We start from the raw sequence: 20,072 nt of genomic DNA, 5'->3' as shown, positions 1-20,072 counted from the left end.
TCGGTATTTCCAGGCATTTTAATCCTCAAGGCAAAGAGGAATGCCCAAAGTTGTAGCCAAAGTCAATACCACTGTCAAGCCAGAGAGCTATAAACTGAGAAGTCACAAGGGGGGCTGTGAAAAAAGATTGACAACTCAGTCCGTGACTGTTTCTCCATCAACATGGACCTTGACCAGTGTCCAGAGTAAGGGGACTCACTCCTGAGGTGACCCATTTCAGCCCACATCAGCTCCAGGCGTGCACCAAGTCCCAACACAGTGGGTGTGTCCTGATTCACGGGCAAACATTTCTCTACCAGACAAAAGGGATGCTGGGGAAGCCCAGCAGTTTGGATCCCACCAGGAGAACACCTAAACTAAACCAAATGAAGTCTCAACATTTATTTAAGTGTCCAGAAAATATGTATTAAGCACTTACTATATGACAGACATTAGCCCCTTCTTGGAGATGAGAGGAAACACCTCTAGGGCTGGCTCTAGGACTGGGCAGGTCTAGGAGAAAACGTCCACATTTGCTGTGTGGGAACTGCACAGCAGTCCCTAAAAGACTGCAGAAAGGCACCAGGGAAAGCAGAGATCAAAAACCTAAATGCCTCGAACAAGCGGGCAGCACCACAAATGACCGGTGGCTTGGGTGCAAGATGGTAGTAGGGGAGGGGCTGCAGAGCCCTCAAGAAATCATATTTTGTTCAAAGGGGACAGATGCCAAAGCTTGAGAATTTTTCAAGAGAAGCCAAAGAAGAAGGAGAAGAATTATTAGATTGATGTGAAATGTTGATGATTCAAATAAAAAATTTAAGAACTCCATACAACTCCAGCAGAAAACACCTGCTGTCTAGCTCCTGGGACACCAGGGACGTACTCACCTCCAGAGCCTGCCACGAGGATAACTATATCATGGATGGAGACGCTTATCTGAGCTTTGGACCAGCAAACACTCCCGCATTTGGTGGCTTCACTGAGCTTAAGAAGAGGTCACCTTCAGTAAATAAATCATGGGATCTACCTTCAGAGATTAGCCTGAGAACTGACTCCGGCCTCACAAAAACGCTCAGAATAATGAAAACTAGAAAAAGGAATCACCTGAAGCAAGAAGGGAAAAGTGTTTGAAAAAGTAAAGGGAGGAGAGCATGTAGTCATGAAGGCTGTTCAGCCAGGCTGGAGACAGGGAAATGCAGACCTCTCTGCAGCCTTAGGGAGGACAGGCGGTAAGGGGAAATAAAGGAACGTGAGAGAGGCCAAGGAAAAACAGGAATAATCGAGGAAACACAGAGCAAACGTTAAGCACGGAAAAAGAAAAGGAGAGCGGATAGGTGGGGAAATCCCATAGGTGGGGCCCCAGGAATACAAATTTTTTTGAAGAAAATAACTAAGAAAGCCCAGGGCCACGGAGACCAGGGCGTGGGAGCCCCCGCGGCCAGCAGCAAGCCCGAGGCCGGGTGCCCTGACGCCGGGCGGCCGCACGAGCCAGCGTTCCCCGCCTCTTGCAGCCCTAGCCCGCGGGACGCGAACGCGGGAGCGCGTCGCCCAGGCAACGCCGCCGCCCCGCCCACGCGCCCACGCGCGCCACGGTGATTGGCTGACGCCCGAGCCCGGCCTGTGCGCGCGTCCAGGGCTCCGCCCCGGCCTGCGCGCTCCCGTCCGCGCCCCCGAGGGACAGCCGCGCCGAGGGAGGAGGTTAACGCCGGTGCCTCCTGCCCCTGGCCGGTGTGCCCGCGTTTCCCGTCCGGCTGCCCCATCTCAACTTCCGGCTTCCCGGCGCTCTCGCGGCGCCGCCTTGTGGGCATCGTGCGCGGGGACAGCCGGGGCGATGAGGACCGCGGGGCGGACAGCCGGGAGCCCCGGAGTCGGCGTCCGGCGTGGGGAAACTGAGGCTGTCTGCATGAGGGCCCGGCGCCCCGTCTGGCCCCCGAGACTCACCTGTTCTGAATTTTGTTTCAAAAACGGGAGTGAAGGAAGCATCCGCTGCCGCCCTGCCCCCTCTATGGCACATTCCTTGTTCAAGATAAAAACAGACAGAGGGAAAGGAACGTGCTGGGTCAAAACCAAACCACCAGACATTAGTCGAAGCAGGGAAAGCAGGTTTTATTCAGTAACTGCTGACAGCCGGGGAAAGAGCTGAGCTCCGACTGGTCTGTGCAGAGGGGGCTGGGGTTTTAAAGGGAGAAGGGAGGGGAGAGAGCAGGGCCCACTGGAGTCACGGTCAGGAAGGCCACGAGGCTCCTTCCCAGACAGCAACACCAAGGGCTTCCTTCCATGATCGTCAAGGCCGGTGGCTTCAGCTTCCGCCTCGGCCAGGCAAGCTGTGGACTCCAAGGCCAGAACCACCCCCACCCCACACCCCCCACCCCAGCCCCCGTCAAATGTAATAGGGTAGACTGGAAATGTTCCTGGATCACCCACATCCCAACTTGCAGAACACTGGCTTGATCTGGGAGCTAGACAGCGGACAGTACAGGCAGGGAGGGGACACGCTAGTGAAACTAGGCTAAGAACTCAAGACTCACTCCGGCCGGTCCTTTGGTGTGGAAATAAATTAAGTTACTTTTTCGTTAGAGACTGGTGCATTTTTAGGAAACCAGAACAGTGTCATCACCCCAAAATACCTTCGTTGGTGCGGCCACCTCCTATGATCTCATCCCTAAAGTGTCCCCCAGTCTCAGCAGAGTTTCAGGTTACGTTCACACATGTAAGCCTAAGACACTGAGGCAGATGGGAATGGAGGTCTCATCCTGCCTGGCTCAGCACCAGAGGACCCTTACCAGAGGCCCCTCATGGGAGCAAAGGGCAGTGGCACCCCAGCACCGGCCTTTGGTGGCCTTTATGGCTAATATTTACAGCCCTTCGTCCTGCCGCAGTCTCCCTCCCCCACTCCCCAGCCCTCAGACTCCCTCTACATGTCTTGTGGTCTCTCGCACACAATCTTTTATATTCATACTTCACTGGGTGTGGGGAAAAAAATGTACAGCTTCCATTGGCTTTTACTTCTCTCATCTTTTCACAAATTCAATTTTTGCGAATTTTTTTTTTTTTTAAAGTAGCCTCCACAGCCAGCATGGAGCCCAATGCAGGGCTTGAACTTATGACCCTGAGATCAAGACCTGAGCTGAGATCAAGAGTCAGATGCTTAACTGACTGAACTACACAGGCTCCCCTTCAGAATGTTTTATAATGTGGGGGGAAATCGGCTAATGATAAGAATCAGGGCCCTTGGAGAGATGGCGGGTCCTAGGTCCAGCACAAGATTTACACAAGATGAGTCTGTAGATGGTGAGAGGGGAAATGGTGCACAAGTGTGTAACAGAATATTCTTTTTTTTTAAAGATTTATTTATTTATTTATTTATTAGACAGATCATAAGTAGGCAGAGAGGCAGGCAGAGGGGTGGGGAGGCTGGCTCCCTGCTGAGCAGAAAGCCTGATGCAGGGCTTGACCCCAGGACCCTGAGATCATGCCCTAAGCCGAAGGCAGAGGCTTTAACCCAGAGCCACCCAGGTGCCCGTGTAGCAGAATATTCTAAAGCTGAACATGTACATATCCTGTGACACAGCGATTCACTCCTGGGTAGAAACCCAGCAGTAACTCACATCCATGGTCACAAGAGACCTGCAAGTACTACTACACGTAGCCCCAAATTGAAAACCACCCACTGTCTAGGTAGGTGGGATGAACAAATGATGCAACAGGGAATACCGTTTGGGAAAGAAGCAACACGTGGATTGACTGGGTCTCCCACTGTGGAGTAAACAAGATGGAGAATTCCTTGGGGACCCTCACTGGGTCAGTTGGTATAGCATGCAACTCCTGATTTGGGGTTCCAGGTTCGAGCCCCATCTTGGGTTTAGAGATCACTTAAAAACAAAATCTTAGGGGCACCTGGGGTGGCTCAGTTGGTTAAGTGTCTACCTTTAGCTCAGGTCATGATCCTGGGGTCCTGGGATGGAGTCCCATGTTGGGCTCCCTGCTCAGTGGGGAGCCTGCTTCTCCCTCTCCCCCACTACTCATGCTCTTGATTGCTCTCTCTCACATGAATAAGTTAAATATTTTGAAGAGAAAAAAAAAAGAAATAAAATCTTTTTTTAAAGGATTTTTATTTATTTATTTGACAGACAGAGATCACAAGTAGGCGGAGAGGCAGGCAGAGAGAGAGAGGAGGAAAAAGGCTCCCCACCAAGCAGAGAGCCTGATGCGGGGCTCGATCCCAGGACCCTGAGATCATGACCTGAACCCAAGGCAGAGGCCTTAACCCACTGAGCCGCCCAGGTGCCCCAGAAATAAAATCTAAAAAAAAAAAAAAAATCCTGTTCAGTGATTCATTTACACGAAGATCAAAACCAGACCAAAGGTATCTGCTGGGGTTGGAAGTTAAAATGGTGATTACAAAAAAAAAAAAAAAAAAAAAAAAAAAAAAAAAAAAAAAAAGGTGATTACGGGAGAGGAAAGTGGCCAGAAGGGGGCACCAGAGTCGGCCGGTAATGCAAGGGCAGTCCTCACTTGGTGGAAATTCATTGTATATTTCATCCTTGGTTTGTGTACATTTCTATATTACACTTAAAATCTTTCTTTAAAAGAAAAAAAATGTGAATGAAGAGAAACCAGTGGGGTGCCTGGATGGCTCAGTTGGTTACGAACCTGTCTTCCGCTCAGGTCATGATCTTGGGGTCCCACATTGGGCTCCCTGCTCAGTGGAGAGCCTGCTACTCTCTCCTTCTGCCTGCCGCTCCCCTGCTTGTGTTTTCTCTGTGTCAAAAAAATAAAGTCTTTAAAAAAGAGAGAGAGAGAAACAGGCCATTGCTATGGCCTTGGCAGGTGACGACGGTGTCCTGGACTTGGATGACAAGCAGTGGAAGTAGAGACACAGGCAGATTTGAAAAATATTTAGGATATTAACCCTATGGAACTTGGAGACTGACGAGATATGAGAAGGAGGTAAAGTGAGGGGATCCGAGATAAACCCCAATTTCTGGCTTGAGTGACTGAATGGACCGTCCCACGTTTACCAAACTAAAGAACACCATGGACGCAGAGATTTAATGCAGAAGGCTCACAGGAGCCACGCGTGGCGAGGACTGGCTATGTCCAGGCACTGGGGACGCAGCCGGGAAGGCCACACAGGCACTGCATGAGTCTGATCCTGAACACGAAGACTTTGGGGCATTTACGAGACATCCAGGTAGCAACGTCAAGTGCAGAGTCAGAAACAAACGATAAATCCAGGGATAGTGGCACGGAGAATGGTTACAGCTATGAAAGCAGCAAGGGAGGTGTATCAGTTACTTCTTGCTATTAACAAATGATCCCAAAACATTGTAGCTTAAAATAAATACTATCTCATGGCTTCTGTACCCTACAGGGCTTAGCTGGGTGCTTCTAGCTCAAGGTCAATAGCTGTGGTCAAGTTGTCTGCTTGAGGGCGCCTGGGTGGCTCAGTCGTTAGGCATCTGCCTTTGGCTCAGGTCATGATCCCAGGGTCCTGGGATCATGCCTCCCGTCGGGCTCCCTGCTCCATGCAAAGCCTGCTTCTCTCTCTCCCACTCCCTCTGCTTGTGTCTCTGTCAAATGAATAAATAGAATCTTAAAAAAAAAAAGGGGGGGGAAATTGAAGGTCAAAGAAGAGGGCAGAAGATGTGACTGTGGGCGGGCACCAGGGGCGAGATGTCTGCATGGAGCTCAAAGAGCGGTGGGAAACCATGGACAGATTTGTTCAGTAGAGAGAAAAGATTCTATTAAATGACGCTGAAGGCATACAGTTGGTGGCAAATGGCAAAGCTGAGGCTACAGCTCAGGCCTCTGGGGCCAGTGAGACAAACCAGACGAGAGGCTTGAGGCAGTGGGGAGGGGGCACGAATTTACAGACACCAAAGAAATAGGGAGTCGGGCACAAGGCTTACCTTGTGCTCTCAACACCCCCAGTGTCTCTGGTACTCAGTGAGGGCTGTGCTCTCCACACCCCGCAATGCAGTCCTTTACTGCTGGCACCACAGGAAAACACTGGGGTCACAGCTGCAGGTAAAGATGTTACTTAACATGATTTAGAGACAAGCATCCGAGCCTCGGGAATAACCAGATGCTATTTAATAACAGATAACAGAGATCTTTACGGTAATCTTTCCAGAGCTGGAGAAGGAGTTCTCCCTTTGCCCTGAATTGTTCTAGATGTGCGAATCTTATGGAAATAGAAAATACAGGAAAACTTGTCTTTCTTTTGCCATCTCTGAAAAGATCCAAGAGGAGAGAAGACTTCCATCAGTCAGGTGCTCTAACTGGCTGACACCAGACTCAAAAAATATCTTCACATTTGATAAATCAAGTCCTTGTACACCTGAAACTAATACAACACTGTGTTTTAATTATGCTGGAATTAAAATTTTAAAAAATTTTAATATTTTAAGGTTTTATTTATTTATTTGACAGACAGAGATCACAAGTAGGCAGAGAGGCAGGCAGAGAGAGAGGAAGGGAAGCAGCCTCCCTGCCATGCAGAGCCCAATGTGGGGCTTGATCCCAGGACTCTGGGATCATGAACTGAGCTGAAGGCAGAGGCTTTAACCTACTGAGCCACCCACGTGCCCCTGAACTATTAAAAAAAAAAAAAAATTTTTTAAGATTTTATTTACTTATTTGACAGACAGAGATCACAAGTAGGCAGAGAGGCAGGCAGAGAGAGAGGGGGGAAGCAGGCTCTCTGCTGAGCAGAGAGACCGATGCAGGGCTTGATCCCAGGACCCTGAGATCACCACCTGAGCCGAAGGCAGAGGCTCAACCCTCTGAGCCACCCAGGCACCATTTTAAAATTTTTAAAAAAGTTTTATTTATTTATTTATTTATTTATTTGACAGAGAAAGAGAGCACAAGCAGGGGGAGCAGCAGGCGGTGCAAGAGGGAGAAGCAGGCTCCCCGCTAATAAGCAAGGAGCCTGATGTGGGGCTTGACTGCAGGACCCTGGGATCATGACCTGAGCCAAAGGCAGCTGCTGAACCGACTGAGCCACCCAGGCGCCCCTAATAATTTTTTTAATTCAGTTTTTTATTTTAGGGGCTCTGACTGCTGCTCCCCTTTCTTGTGCGTGTGCTTTCTCTCACTGTCTCTGTCAAATAGATACATAAAATCTTTACAAGATTTTAAAAAAGAATTATTAAATCAGAAAACAAAAAAATAAAGTTGCTTTTTGTTTTTGGTTTTTTTAAAGACACCAACTACTTAAAAAAAAAAATTCTAAGGTAATGCCTACAATAGTTTGTGTGCATTTTCAAAATAATTTTAGGAGATATTGAAATATACCCCCCAATAGGTAGATTTTTATTCAAAGTCTCTCCTTTGGAGGTGTGTTTATCACTTGGGGAAATAAGTAACGATCCAGCAACTTCACAAGAATTTTCATCTGTTAGCAGGTAGCGCTGGGGGAGGGCAGTGTATTTTTCAAAGATCAGGGAGATTTTGAAGGGACTTAATGTTCATTAAGCCCTTTTCTCTGCAAAGTCACTTTAGTTAAGGGAAGTCCCCTTATTTAAGTCCCCGATGGCAAGTCTCACCTGGCCAGGACCTGTCCCCTCCACTCAGCACCGGGTTCCCAGGGGCAGGGACTGCTCGAGAGGCACAGGAGGGAAGCAAGCACTCCCCGAATGAATGAATGAATGAATGGTGCACGCTCCCGGCGGGCCAGGAGCAGGGTTACTGACCAAGCAAAGCCCCGGCCGAGGTTTGGGAAAGGACAGCGGAAGCTAGTGTTGCTCTCGCCTCAGTGCAGGCGTCCACCCCTTCTGCCTGGAAGTTCTTGCTGGCGGTTTGGTCAGGCTGGTCTCGGCTCTTCTGACGCATTTCCAGGAAAGCGTCGCTTCGAGTCGGGCGCCTGGCACTCCGGGCTGACAGCGAACCCCGAGTCTTCCCGCCTCCCTGGGGCCCTCACGGCGGACTCGAACCCTTACCGGAACAGCGCACGTTCCAGCAGGTCCCCTCCGCCGTATCCGCACAGGCCCCCGTGCCCGCAGTGTAGCCGCCCCCACCCCCAGGGCTCGGACGCGGCCAAGTCCTCCAAGGCCACCAAGGCCACCGCCACTGCGGAGCTGGTCAGGCTTGTGGGTGCGACCGCGGGGAGGAGCGCAGGGCGCGCGGCGCTGGAGGAGCCTCCGCCCGACGGGTGGGGCTTCCAGGCTCCGCCCCGGGAGGTGGAGTTACCGGGCCCCGCCCCGGGGTCGGGTGAGCGCCGGGTGCGGTAGGTGGGGTTTCTCAGCCCCGGCGGATGCGGGCGGCGGGAAGAGTGCGGGCGGCGGGAAGAGTGCGGGCGGCGGGAAGAGTCGGGCGGCGGACCTCTGGGCGCGCGGCGCGCTGCGCACTTCTGAGGGCCGTGGGCCTCGCGGGCCGGCTCCCGAGCCATTCCGGCCGTGTTGACACGTGCCGGCCCTGGGCTAGGTGTGGAGGATGCGGCGCAGACAGGGAAACACCGCTGTCGGCGGGGAGCTTGTGGTCCCGGGAGGCGCACGTAGACGATGAAAGTAAAGAAACAAGATAAAGCCCAGGTGCCAAGTGCACGGAGACAAGAACCCGGCAGTGGAACCAGAGCGAGCGCAGGGTCTGGCCCGGACGGATCCACGAGTCTAAGCCGAGGGGCCGGCAAAGCCGAGCCTCCGGCCGCGGAGCAGGTGGCCCCGGGTGTCCAGGACAGGCGGTGCCACGAGGGTGCCCGCGGGCTCTGAACCGCAGGTTCCCGCGAGGAAGCGCCCTCCGGGCTGCGGCCGGCCAAGAGCACGACGCGACACCTTAGTAGAGCAAAGGGAAAGGCTTGACTTGGAAGGTCAACTTGGGCCCAAAGCCAGTGTGGGGTCCCGTCCCGTCCCGGAAGTCCCTGCTTCCTCTTGGAGAAAGCTGGGACGAAGCCACCTGGCAAGATTCTTGGGAAGATCTTAGGTGGTGTTGATGGCGGGCCCTCCTCCCCCACCACATGGTCCTGTTATGTCCTTACCCCGGGACAGCTCCCGCACACCTGCGTGTAAGCCCTCTGAGGTCCGGGCCTGTTCCTCCTGTTTGCCTCAGCACCTGCAACTGTGCCTGGCACATAGCAGCCCTTGGCAGAGATCGGTCGCATGAATGAAATGCTAGCAAAGGGCCCAGCACACAACAGGCATTTTTAAATGGCCGCTCTAGTCCCCCCAGAAAGTACAGGTTAACAGACCCCCCCCCCCCCTGCAAGGAGAACAGGAACAGTCCTGATTAGGAGGGGGGCAGTTCTGACCTGGAGGGGTAGCGAGACTTTTCATTCTCGTCCCAAGCTGGAGTCTCCATTAGCCACTCTGTCCTCATTTCACTGGCCCCGCCCTCTCCCCCACCCCACTCCCAAACTGGGAGGTGAAGGGTTAACTCTAGGACTCCCCCTCATTACCTGGATGGGACTAGAGCAAGGCACTTCCTGTTCAGTTTTCCTGGAGTCCTTTCCCCATCGGCAGAGGCTGACTCCGCCCCGGGGCCCTCAAGGAACCCCTAGCACTTCCATCTCTGGAGTGGGGACCCTGAGTGGTGAGTTGCAGGGAAGCCTGGGGTGCAGGGTGCCAGGACAGACCTAAGGAGTTCCTAGCAGCTCGGAGGGAAAAGGAGGACCTGGGCCTCAGCGATGGCATGGGGGATTAGGAAGCTGGAAAAGAAGTCTTGGGAGGGTGTGGGTTGGCTCTGCTGGGAGCCCAGAGCCAGCCAGCTGTGCGGACCTGCCGCTGTGGGGTCCTCAAGGAGGGTGTGGGGCTTCCTGTAGCATGGGCTTGCGGTACCCACTGGGGAGGGTTAGGCAGGCTCCCTGCTCTCCAGGTGGACTGGCCGGCGGCATCAACTGAGGCCAGCCCCAGCAAGGGAGCCTAGACAACAAAAACGAGCCGGCCAATCTCCTGCCAGTTGTGTCCAGGGAGAAGGGGAGGGTTCTAGGCCGAGGATCCTGGCTCTGGGCTCTCCTGTTGTCTGGGTGGGTCTTTGGGCCTCACCTTCACCCTGGGCAGGTCCAGCCATAGCCTCCCCATGGCTCTGGGCTCCAGATTAAGCTGGTGGAATATTGGAGGATGGTTGACGAGCCTCCCACCCCCCACAGATGTGCATATGAACAGAGCTTTTGTCCTGAAGACTGAGGGGGGAGGGAGAAACTCTCAGGCCAACTTCCCTTAAATTCCATCTCTTTCAAACCTTTTGGCAAGACCTCTCCTGGAGGTTCCGGGCACCCCTGCGTGTGTCTAGGCCCAAAGGCTAGAATTTGGAATCTCATTTTTTTTTCCCCAACTCACAGTGTTATATTCTGGCTAAAACTAGGCAAATTGCACAGGCAGGGAGAGAAATTGGGTCCTTTTCTGTTTCTGAGCTTTTGCGTAGAGGTCAAGATCAGTGTTCTCACCTTAGAGAAAATCCTGGCTCCTCCTGGTGTGACCTTGAGGGAGTTACCCGTCCTCTCCGAGCGTGCTCTTTGCCCTTGTCAAATGGAGAAATTATACTTTACCAGGTGGTCTGGGGTGGGATGAAGGAAGCCTGAGCAGAGACAAATACTAGCACTCGGTACCTACCACCTATTATTGCAAAGTGACTGGTGACCCGTGATTGGTTCTGTTATTTTGCTCATGCTGCCAAAACATGAAACAGAAATGAAACAATAAGCCCTTTTCCTGCTGCGCTTTTCTGCAGCAGACATTTTTGCATGCATTCCTCAGTAACACACCTTCTAGGTAGGCATCATTATTCCTGTTTGGTTACTTCTACTAACAACACCATTTTGAACAAGACGCAGTCCCGTTTGCCAAGGGGAGAGAGACGCTCAACCATGATTGCGGCGCAGCGCGACAGTGGATGGGGAGAGACAGGTGGCTGGTGTGTTGTGGAGTCCCTGGAGAGAGGCGCCAAGGGGTGAAAGGTGCCGAACGAAGGGTCAGATGCCAAATGCGGGAAAGAATGTGGGCTGCGCAGCTGGGCAGCTGGGCGGGAGACCTGGGAGAAGCAGGAAGGGGGAGGGAGGCTGGAGAGGCGGGCAGGTGGCGGGGATGGAAGCCTGGGTCTTCAGCATCCCTTCCTCCTCCCCATCCTGGGGTGGCAAGTGCTCAGCCAGGTTTAAAACTTTGTTCTGCCACACCTCACCCCCCCATCTGAACAGGAACATCAGGGAACCTCACCCCCCAGCCCCAGCCCCGCAACAAGGGGGCTTAACAAACTGTCCAAAGCTCTTGGCCAGGCCGACTTCTCCCTGGCTGCATTGCCAACGCTGTGTTACCTCCTTGGGCAAATGTCTGTGCCTCCAAGCCTTGGTGTCCTGAGCTATAAAATGGGTCGGTGATGGGGCCGACTGTTAGCGGTGGTCCTTTGTGTTACTGCTCAGTAATAATGAGAATTGCGATTGCTAGCTCTCCTGTTTGCCCACCATATGCTTTCTTCCAGGAGCCCAGCACTGCTGTACTCCTTTCTGTGCTGGGGAGTGTTGCGAGAACATTTTTTCCTTGCCCCTGCTTGGGATGTCCATGGGCTGAGGGTCGGGAGAGAGACCGGGGAGAATTGTAGCCCTGAGGCCGGAGAGCAGGGAGGGCAGACAAATGGTGGAACTTGAGTTTTTATTTCCGTAAAAATAATTTTGACCCAAATTAAAATATAAAAGTGCCTCAAAACTCAGGAGCAGAAGTGCTGGCCTATTCAGGACAATGAAAGCCCTCTGGGTTGTGCTGAAGGACTGAACGGAGTCCTCTGGGTGAGGCAGAACTTGAGACATCTCCCTGTTGTTAGATCTGGGCTGCCGCACCAGGAAACAGTGAGTTTCCCCATGGAACCCTCTGGCCGGAGAGGGGCTGGTGTGGGTTTGGGAAGCCGGTGGGGGAGGCTGTCCGTCTGTGGAACCACTGCCCCCTGGTGGCCAGTTAGAACTTTTTATTGCTACTTGGGGATGGATACTTTGCAGGGGGTAGACCAAGGAAGAATCCAGAACTTAAAAAAAAAAAAAAAAATAGGAAAGAAAGAGAAACAATGGATTCTCCTGACCATCACCCAGCTCTCAAGAGTGTACCCACCAGAGGCCTCTGAAGTGGGCAGAGCCACTTTGATCGGCCTTGGGAACATATTCATCGGAATTTCTGCAAGTTGTAAACCTTAGTCTTGGTCTCTCATCTGGAGATGCAACCACCACTCCCTGCTCTCTGGCTTGTCCTGGCCTCTGTTTCTGGTGGAACTCTGGGAGATGAGCTTGGAACACCAGGTGGGTGCTCAGCCCTGCTCCGACCACCTGGGTGGCCTTGGCCTTGATGCTGAGATCCCCATCCAGAGCCATAAATTGAGAGTCAGGATGTCCCGCAGCATGCATGAGCTCCCCCCACCCTGGCCCACACATGCACACCTATTATCTTTAAAACTGTCAAACTTTCATGCCCACTGAAGGAACAGCACACTGGGGCACCTGGGTGGCCCAGTCAGGTAAGTGTCTGCCTCCAGCTCAGGTCATGAACTCAGGGATCCTGGAATCAAGCCTCATGCTCTCTTTCTCTTTCTCGAGTAAATGCATTTTTAAATTTTTTATAAGATTTTATTTATTTTTAGAGTACACTAATTTTTTAAAGATTTTATTGATTTATTTGACAGACAGAGATCACGAGTAGGCAGAGAGGCAGGCAGGGGTGGGGAAGCAGGCTCCCTGCTCAGCAGAGAACCTGATGTGGGACTCAATCCCAGGATCCTGGGATCATGACCTGAGCTGAAGACGGGCTTAACCCACTGAGACAGGCGCCCCTAGAGTACACTATTATTGCCTGTATTCATTATATTGTGCATTAGATCTGTAACTTCCTAGTTACGAGCTTGTACTTTAAACACTATCACTCTTACCCACCACACCTCTAACCCTCATGTTCTCACTCCTTGCGGTGCAGAGCTGGGTCTAAAGTCGAGCTCATTGAGTTGCCATGAAGCGTTTTTGGCAAGGGCAGACCTTTGGTGGTGCTGCTCACTGCCTATGGCACAGCACTGAGAGGCAGGGAATGTCCTGTCTCAGGAATGCCAATTTGGATCTCTGGGGTGAAGCGATGTGAAGTTCTAAATGCTCCAGGGGGGCAGGGTGGGGGTGGAAGGGGGACAGAGCTATCGGTTTTCTCTGCCTTTTACTGTTTTGGTCAGGCTGTCCTGCTCTTTGAGTCCTTACCCATGACCAACGCGAGAAGTGATTCCCCTGGAGGCCACATCTTTAGGCATTTCTTTTTTTTTTCTTTCTTTTAAAAAAAAATTTTTTTTTAATCTATTTAGTTGACAGAGAACACAAGCAGGGGAAGAGGGAGAAGCGGGGAGCCCGATGCGGGACTCAGTCCCAAAACCCAGGGATCGTGACCTGAGCCAAAGGCAGACTCTCAATGGCTGAGGCCCCCAGGAACCCCTCTTTAGGCATTTCTCAACACCACAGGTGTGGGAGCAGAGAAGGAGAGACCCGAGTGGGAGCAGCTGCGGTGAGCCACCCCCAAGCTGAAGGATGCTGGAAGAGCCCACATCGGCTGCCCGAGAGCCAGAGCAGCTCGGAGCAGTCAAGCTGGAGGAAGAGGAGACTGCTGGTCAGGAGGGCCTCCGGCATGCAGAGGCCAGGCCCCGGCCTGAGGTGGCTCACCAGCTCTTCAGATGCTTCCAGTATCAGGAGGATATGGGGCCGCGGGCGGCCCTGAGCCGGCTCCGCGAGCTCTGCTGCCGCTGGCTGCGGCCAGAGCTGCGCACCAAGGAGCAGATCCTGGAGCTGCTGGTGCTGGAGCAGTTCCTGAGCGCGCTGCCCCCCCACCTCCTGGCCCGGCTGCAGGGCCAGCAGCTCAGGGACGGCGAGGAGGTGGTGCTGCTGCTGGAGGGCGTCCAGAGGGAGTCCAGCACCGTAGGGCCCCTGGTAAGAGGGTGGTGGCCAGCTGGGCGGGACAGCAGGTACGGAGACGGGACAGCAGGTACGGACTCAGTGCCCCATGAAGAGGTCACTCCGTTTCCCTCCCTGCTGTAATTCCTTTTTAACCTAACTCCGCCGACTCTCACCTTTCCTTGGTCACGTTTCTGTTGGGAGTCAGGACAGGGACTATCCCCTTGTCCTGTCTGTCCCCTAACAGATGTGTTTTGAACAGGATTTTAGTTTTAATACTGGCAAGAATTGGGCGGACACCACTTTGGAGGAACAGGGGGGCCCCCGGGCGGACACCACTTTGGAGGAACAGGGGGGCTCTTGCCAGGTCTCTAGTCATAGCCCCAAAAAGGAAGTGTCCTCAGAAGGACCCCCAGCCCTGGAGGCAGCAAAGGAACCTCCGCCATCCCAGCCAGGACCTTCCAAGCCCGCTGAGCTGGAGACCTGGAGACATCCCCCAAGTACAAAGCAGCCGCTGAGCCCAGGTCCCAAGAGGACATTCCCGGTCCTACAAGAGACTGGTGAGAAGCTGGGAGGCACGGTATGTGAGGGCAGGGTGAGAAGGATGCAGACCCCTCTTTGATGGGGATGGGTGGGAGCTAATGTCTCTCTTGGGGACCTGGCAACAGGTATACTCCCTGTAGCCACATGAAGGGTAAGTCTGGCTTCTAACAGCTCTTCCCCCCCCCCCCCCATGCTGTCAGTCCCCCAGGGCCCTGTGCTATGGCTGGAGGAAAACTCCCGAGATCAGGAGCTGGCAGCTGTGCTGGTGAGCTAGACCAGTACCCTCATTCTAGAATGTTCTGCCCTGGATCTTCTCGGCCTCTGCAGCTAGCGCAAATCTATGCCTTCCTTCATTTAAACCTTAAAAGCTCATCGTCCCTCTCAGGTCATAGGACCCCATTCCTCTCTCACCAAGGGTCTCTGCCCACCCTTCTGTTACAGGAGTCCCTGACATTTGAAGATGTCCCAGCAAAGAAGATTTGGCCCGCGCACCCTCTGGGTAAGAGGTCCTTCCCGCTTACAACCACTGAAGGTTCTTTATGTTTCAGGAGTGGTCCCTGAAGCTCACTTTTGGCTTCTTTTTTTTTTTTTTTTTTTTTTAAAGATTTTATTTATTTATTTGACAGAGAGAAATCACAAGTAAGCAGAGAGGCAGGCAGAGAGAGAGGAGGAAGCAGGCTCCCTGCTGAGCAGAAAGCCCAATGTGGGGCTCGAACCCAGGACCTGGGATCATGACCTGAGCCGAAGGCAGCGGCTTAACCCACTGAGCCACCCAGGCGCCCCTCACTTTTGGCTTCTTGAGCTAAAAATGGGCTATGTGTGGGGGGCGGGGGAGGGCAGCTGGGTGGCTCACTTGCTTAAGCATCTGCCTTCCACTCAGGTCAGGATTTCAGGGTCCTGGGATCAAGTTGCGCCTGAGCAGGGAGCCTGCTTCTCCCTCTGCCCCTCCTTCCACTCATGAGTGCACATGAAATTGTGCAATCTCTCTCTCTCAAATACATAAATAAAACCTAAAAAATGTAAAAACGGGCCATCTTAATGAGGATTCACTCATCTCTTCCTTCCTTCAACTATTTATTCATTTATTTTAAAAGCTTATTGTGTTTGATCTAATCATCAACCCTTAATGTTGAGCTTTCAAATGGGTAGTCATTGGGGGGCCTGGCTGGCTCCGAGGGTTAAGGTTTCAACTCTTGATCTTGGCTCAGATCTTGATCTCAAGCTCGTGAGTTCTAGCCCCAGTTTGGGTTCCACACTAGGCATGGAGCCTACTTATTTTTTTTTTTTTAAGTAAAGCGGTTACTATGGTAAATTCTCTGTTGTCTGTTTTTTTTGTTGTTGTTGTTTTTAAGATTTTATTTATTTGTCAGAGAGAGAGAGAGGGAGAGAGAGCGAGCACAGGCAGACAGAATGGCAGGCAGAGGCAGAGGGAGAAGCAGGATCCCCGCCCAGCAAGGAGCCCGATGCGGGACTCGATCCCAGGACGCTGGGATCATGACCTGAGCCGAAGGCAGCTGCTTAACCAACTGAGCCACCCAGGCGTCCCAGTGTTGTCTGTTTTTTACCCTCACCTTCTGTCCGCCCACCAGTTTTGCAGGAACCCCGGGTTTCTATGTGCTTTGAGGCACTGACGTTCTAGGCCATTCCTGGGAGCCTCCAGGAATATGCCTGCCTTTTCTGCTTTTTTCCCAGGACTTGAAAACAGAACCCCAGATGAGGAGTTCAAAGAGGAGCCCAGAGGGGTGGCCTGGCCTGCTGCCGACTCAGCAGAGTCTGGGGCAGAGGCTCCTGGGGTGGCAGAAAAGCCCGACCCTCAGCGGCTGGGGCCCGGCCCTGAAGCCAGTGGCTCCGGTGAAGGAGGGTCCGCTCCGGGCAGGAATGACATTCTGGAGGTCAAAGTGGTCGGGGACGCGGCCAGGTCGGAGCCGGGGATGGAATTCATCTGCACAGACTGTGGTTTGAGCTTCCGAGAGCTCGCCCGCCTGGAGGCGCACCAGGGCCGCTCCCACCCGGGCACCCGGTGCTTCCCGTGCCAGTGCTGCGGGAAGAGCTTCGGCCGGAGCTCCATCCTCAAGCTGCACATGCGCACGCACACTGACGAGCGGCCCCATGCGTGCCACCTCTGCGGCCACCGCTTCCGCCAGAGCTCCCATCTGAACAAACACCTTCAGACTCACTCCTCCGAGCCTGCCTTTCTGTGTGCCGAGTGCGGTCAGGGCTTCCAGCGCCGCGCCAACCTCATGCAGCACCTGCTGGCGCACGCCCAGGACCAGAAAGCCCCCTGCGTCCCTGAGACCAAGAGCGAAGCGCGCGAGCTGGCCGTGGTCCTGTGTTCTCACTGTGGCCAAACCTTCCAGCGCCGCTCCAGTCTCAAGCGACACCTGCGGATCCACGCCAAGGACAAGGGCCACCAGTGCTCTGAGTGCTCGGGCAGCCTGCGCCCGGGACCGGAGCGCAGGCCTTATGTGTGCAGCGACTGCGGCAAGGCATTCCGGCGCAGCGAGCACCTGGGGGCCCACCGGCGCGTGCACACGGGGGAGCGGCCCTTCTCTTGCCAGGTATGCGGCCGCAGCTTCAGCCAGAGCTCCCAGCTGGTCTGCCACCAGCGCGTGCACACCGGCGAGAAGCCCTACAGCTGCCCGCACTGCGGCAAGCGCTTCGTGCGGCGGGCGGGTCTCGCCCGCCACCTCCTGACCCACGGCGGCCCGAGGCCCCACCACTGCACCCAGTGCGGCAAGACCTTCAGCCAGACCCAGGACCTCGCCCGCCACCGGCGCAGCCACACGGGCGAGAAGCCCTGCCGCTGCAGCGAGTGCGGCGAAGGCTTCAGCCAGAGCGCCCACCTGGCGCGTCACCAGCGCATCCACACTGGGGAGAAGCCCCACGCCTGCGACACCTGCGGCTACCGCTTCCGCAACAGCTCCAACCTGGCCCGCCACCGCCGCAGCCACACCGGCGAGCGGCCCTACGGCTGCCCGACCTGCGGCCGCAGCTTCCGGCGGAACGCGCACCTGCAGCGGCACCTGGCCACCCACGCGGGGGCCGGGAACGAGGCGGCGTCGCGGCAGGCCGAGCCCCCCCAGGAGTGCCGGGAGTGCGGCAAGAGCTTCAGCCGCAGCTGTAACCTGCTACGCCACATGCTGGTGCACACGGGGGCCAGGCCCTACTCGTGCGCACAGTGTGGCCGCAGCTTCAGCCGCAACTCCCACCTGCTGCGCCACCTGAGAACCCACGCGCGCGAGACCCTGTACTAGCGGCTCCAGGTTCCGCAGGGCCAGCCCTGCACGCCTCTTCCCGGGGTCCTGGGCAACCAAGGCCGGCGGAGGATGTCTGGGTCCCGCACTCCAGCGGCCTCCCTCTGGCTCCGCCAACCCTGTATGTTAGCAACCCCCCACTTCGCCCCACCCCCCACCGCCATGCATCTCTCCCTGGCCTCAGGCATGTATTTCAAAGTACCTAAAGGAAAACAGCCTTCTTGAAAATGACTCATTTTTTTTTTTTTTTGAGATCCATCAAAATACCGTCTGCCACCCTCCCCACTGTGACAGGGATGCCTTTTCCCCTTCCCTACCCCAGCTCCTAACACAGCACCCTAGACAGGAGCAGGCCCAGAGAGAGCCCCGCCCCTCCACACACCCCCCGGAAAGGCCCAGAGTTGGGCCGGGGTGGCAGAGGGGCGCCAGCTGTCGCAGTCGGCTGTGAGTAAGGCCACGGAATGCCACCCTGGAATTTTTCCTTCTCTGGTGTCTGCCCCTAATCCGTGCTGTCCGATACAGTATCCTGTAGTCACAAGTGCTTGTTCGAATTAATTAAATGGAATAAACTTTAAAACCACAGATTCTGTGTTATTTTTTTCCCCCAAAGATTTTATTTATTTGAGAGACAGAAAGAGAGCACAAGCAGTGGTGAGGCAGAAAGGGAGAAGCAGACTCCATGGAATGGGGAGCCTGATGCGGGTTCAATCCCAGGATTCTAGGATCATGGCCTTTGCCGAAAGCAGACAATCAACTGAACCACCCAGGCATCCCTGAAATCCCAAATTCTGGATTTTTATGGGAAACCTTGTTTTGGGGATGTAGGTAACGAGTTCTACTTGAAGATGCTAGCAGAGGAGAAGAAACCTGCCTGATGGCCAAGTGGGGCTGTGGGCTGGAGACCACTGACAGGCCATAATTCTGTAAACTCAAAGCTGGTTTGGCTGATTCCACCTTCTACCTACCAGGCAACCTTGGCTTTTTGACTGTTTTTTTCCAAACTAATAGACAGACTTAAAATCATGTGACTTCTGTTAAGACCACAGGAAAGAAAACAGCTCCCCTCCGCTGCCGAAAACAGCACACCCTGCTTCTGTCTGTGGCTTTTTTTTTTTTTTTAACCCACACTCTTTTCTAAGTTGTCCTCCACCTGACATGTAATTGCTGTTTCACAGATGCCTGTGAATAGGAAGTGAACTCGTCCACAAGGGCTCACGGGACAGGGAAAATCTGTTCCCAAATCTACTTTCCCCAAATGGGAAAGTAGAGATAGTCCTTGGACACAAGTGAGTGGGATGCCCCGAGCCTGGGGAAGATCTATGCTTTCGGGGGTTAGGAAGGAGATTAGGCAGGGTACAGAGAGTCACCTGATGTCACAGAACAAATTAGACTCATGGAAGGCTCCAGGGAAGAAAATTTCAAGAAGGAAATTTTCTTAGTCAACGGAGAGTAAGGAGTTGGGAGAACCCACAGCATTTGGAGGCCTTATTACTTCTTGAGCACCTACTACGTACAAGGGAATGTGCTGAGCTATTGAGAACGAGGCCTGAAATAGAAGGGAGAGGCAACCACAGAAGAACTGGAAGAAGGACATCCCCCTCAGAGGGAACAGCATGTGCAAAGGCCCTGAGCTGCTGAGCAGGAAGCTGAAGAATACTGTCCCTGAGGGAACCCTGTAGGAACCTGATGACACAGACAGGGACTTAGAGGCCAAGGTCAGAGTCTATTTATGATGGGAAGAGGGGAGGATTTTAAGCAGGGAGTTACTTCATTTTGCAATGGAATTCTTTTGACCTTGGTGCTAGACAGATTTGGCTTGAAAGGGGCAAGTCCAGGGAAACCAACTAGAAGAGCCTAGAAGTTGTCTAGGCTCTGGATGATGGTGATTTTGGTGGGGCCCTGGGGTCATAGAAGCCCCTGACGGCTTTAGCACTGTAGGAGGCTTTTCTCAAGGGAAATCAGTGCAGAAGGCCTGAGAAGGAAACGTTTGACACAAGGTCACTTGAAAATGCAGGGCAAGGATCTAAAACAACCTAAATGCTGATGGGAAGTGGGAAGAGAGGTCATGGCCGAGGGGAAGTAAATGCTGGCTCAGGCCCTGGACTGGGTGCCCCCTTGAAGCTGGGGACTCAGGCCTGAGATGGGCCTTCCAGTGTAAAAGGCTATCAGAGGGACCCCCACAAGCGAAAGAAGATGCGGGCCACCATGGGCTTCTGCAGAAAAGAACCCCCATATTGAATTGCTTTCTGCTCAGGAAGAAAAGGCCGGGGCCGAGAAGTTCCCCCAACTCCCTCCCCTGCTAAGTAAACAGGGTCCCATGATCAGGCCACCAAGAAGCCACTAGTAGGGGACACTTTGACCATTACCTCCTCCCACAGGACGCACAGGCGGCCCACAGAGAGCCGATTTTTCTAAGAATCAAGAGTTTATGCCTGCGACCCAAAAGGGTGTGAAGAAGGTGG

At 53.8% G+C, this 20,072-nt stretch overlaps 1 protein-coding gene across 2 annotated transcripts; it reads left to right on the top strand.

The window, feature by feature from the left end:
• The first annotated feature begins 9,313 nt into the window (after positions 1-9,313).
• On the top strand, positions 9,314-18,168 carry ZSCAN10 (zinc finger and SCAN domain containing 10). 2 transcript variants are annotated; one of them, XM_047714679.1, is made up of 6 exons: positions 9,314-9,510; positions 13,388-13,849; positions 14,076-14,373; positions 14,557-14,621; positions 14,798-14,855; positions 16,049-18,168. In XM_047714679.1, exons 2-6 carry the CDS (start codon positions 13,454-13,456, stop codon positions 17,608-17,610), a joined length of 2,379 nt encoding a protein of 792 aa, XP_047570635.1. In that variant the 5' UTR covers positions 9,314-9,510; positions 13,388-13,453; the 3' UTR covers positions 17,611-18,168. The 2 variants fall into 2 exon arrangements, with proteins under 2 accessions (XP_047570635.1, XP_047570636.1); XM_047714680.1 differs by lacking the exons at positions 9,314-9,510; positions 14,076-14,373 and having other exon boundaries at positions 13,567-13,849.
• The last annotated feature ends 1,904 nt before the right edge of the window (positions 18,169-20,072 follow it).

The sequence above is a fragment of the Lutra lutra genome, chromosome 18 (assembly GCF_902655055.1).
Source record: "Lutra lutra chromosome 18, mLutLut1.2, whole genome shotgun sequence".
NCBI lineage: Eukaryota > Metazoa > Chordata > Mammalia > Carnivora > Mustelidae > Lutra > Lutra lutra.
This window is presented reverse-complemented; position numbering and strand designations above follow the sequence as displayed.

Excerpts from the sequence above, each read along its gene's own strand:
- ZSCAN10 (XM_047714679.1), top strand. The coding sequence starts at position 13,454 with ATGCTGGAAGAGCCCACATCGGCTGCCCGAGAGCCAGAGCAGCTCGGA. Across the intron at positions 13,850-14,075 it reads CCAGCACCGTAGGGCCCCTG|GATTTTAGTTTTAATACTGG; the intron begins GTAAGAGGGTGG and ends TGTTTTGAACAG. Across the intron at positions 14,856-16,048 it reads TTGGCCCGCGCACCCTCTGG|GACTTGAAAACAGAACCCCA; the intron begins GTAAGAGGTCCT and ends CTTTTTTCCCAG.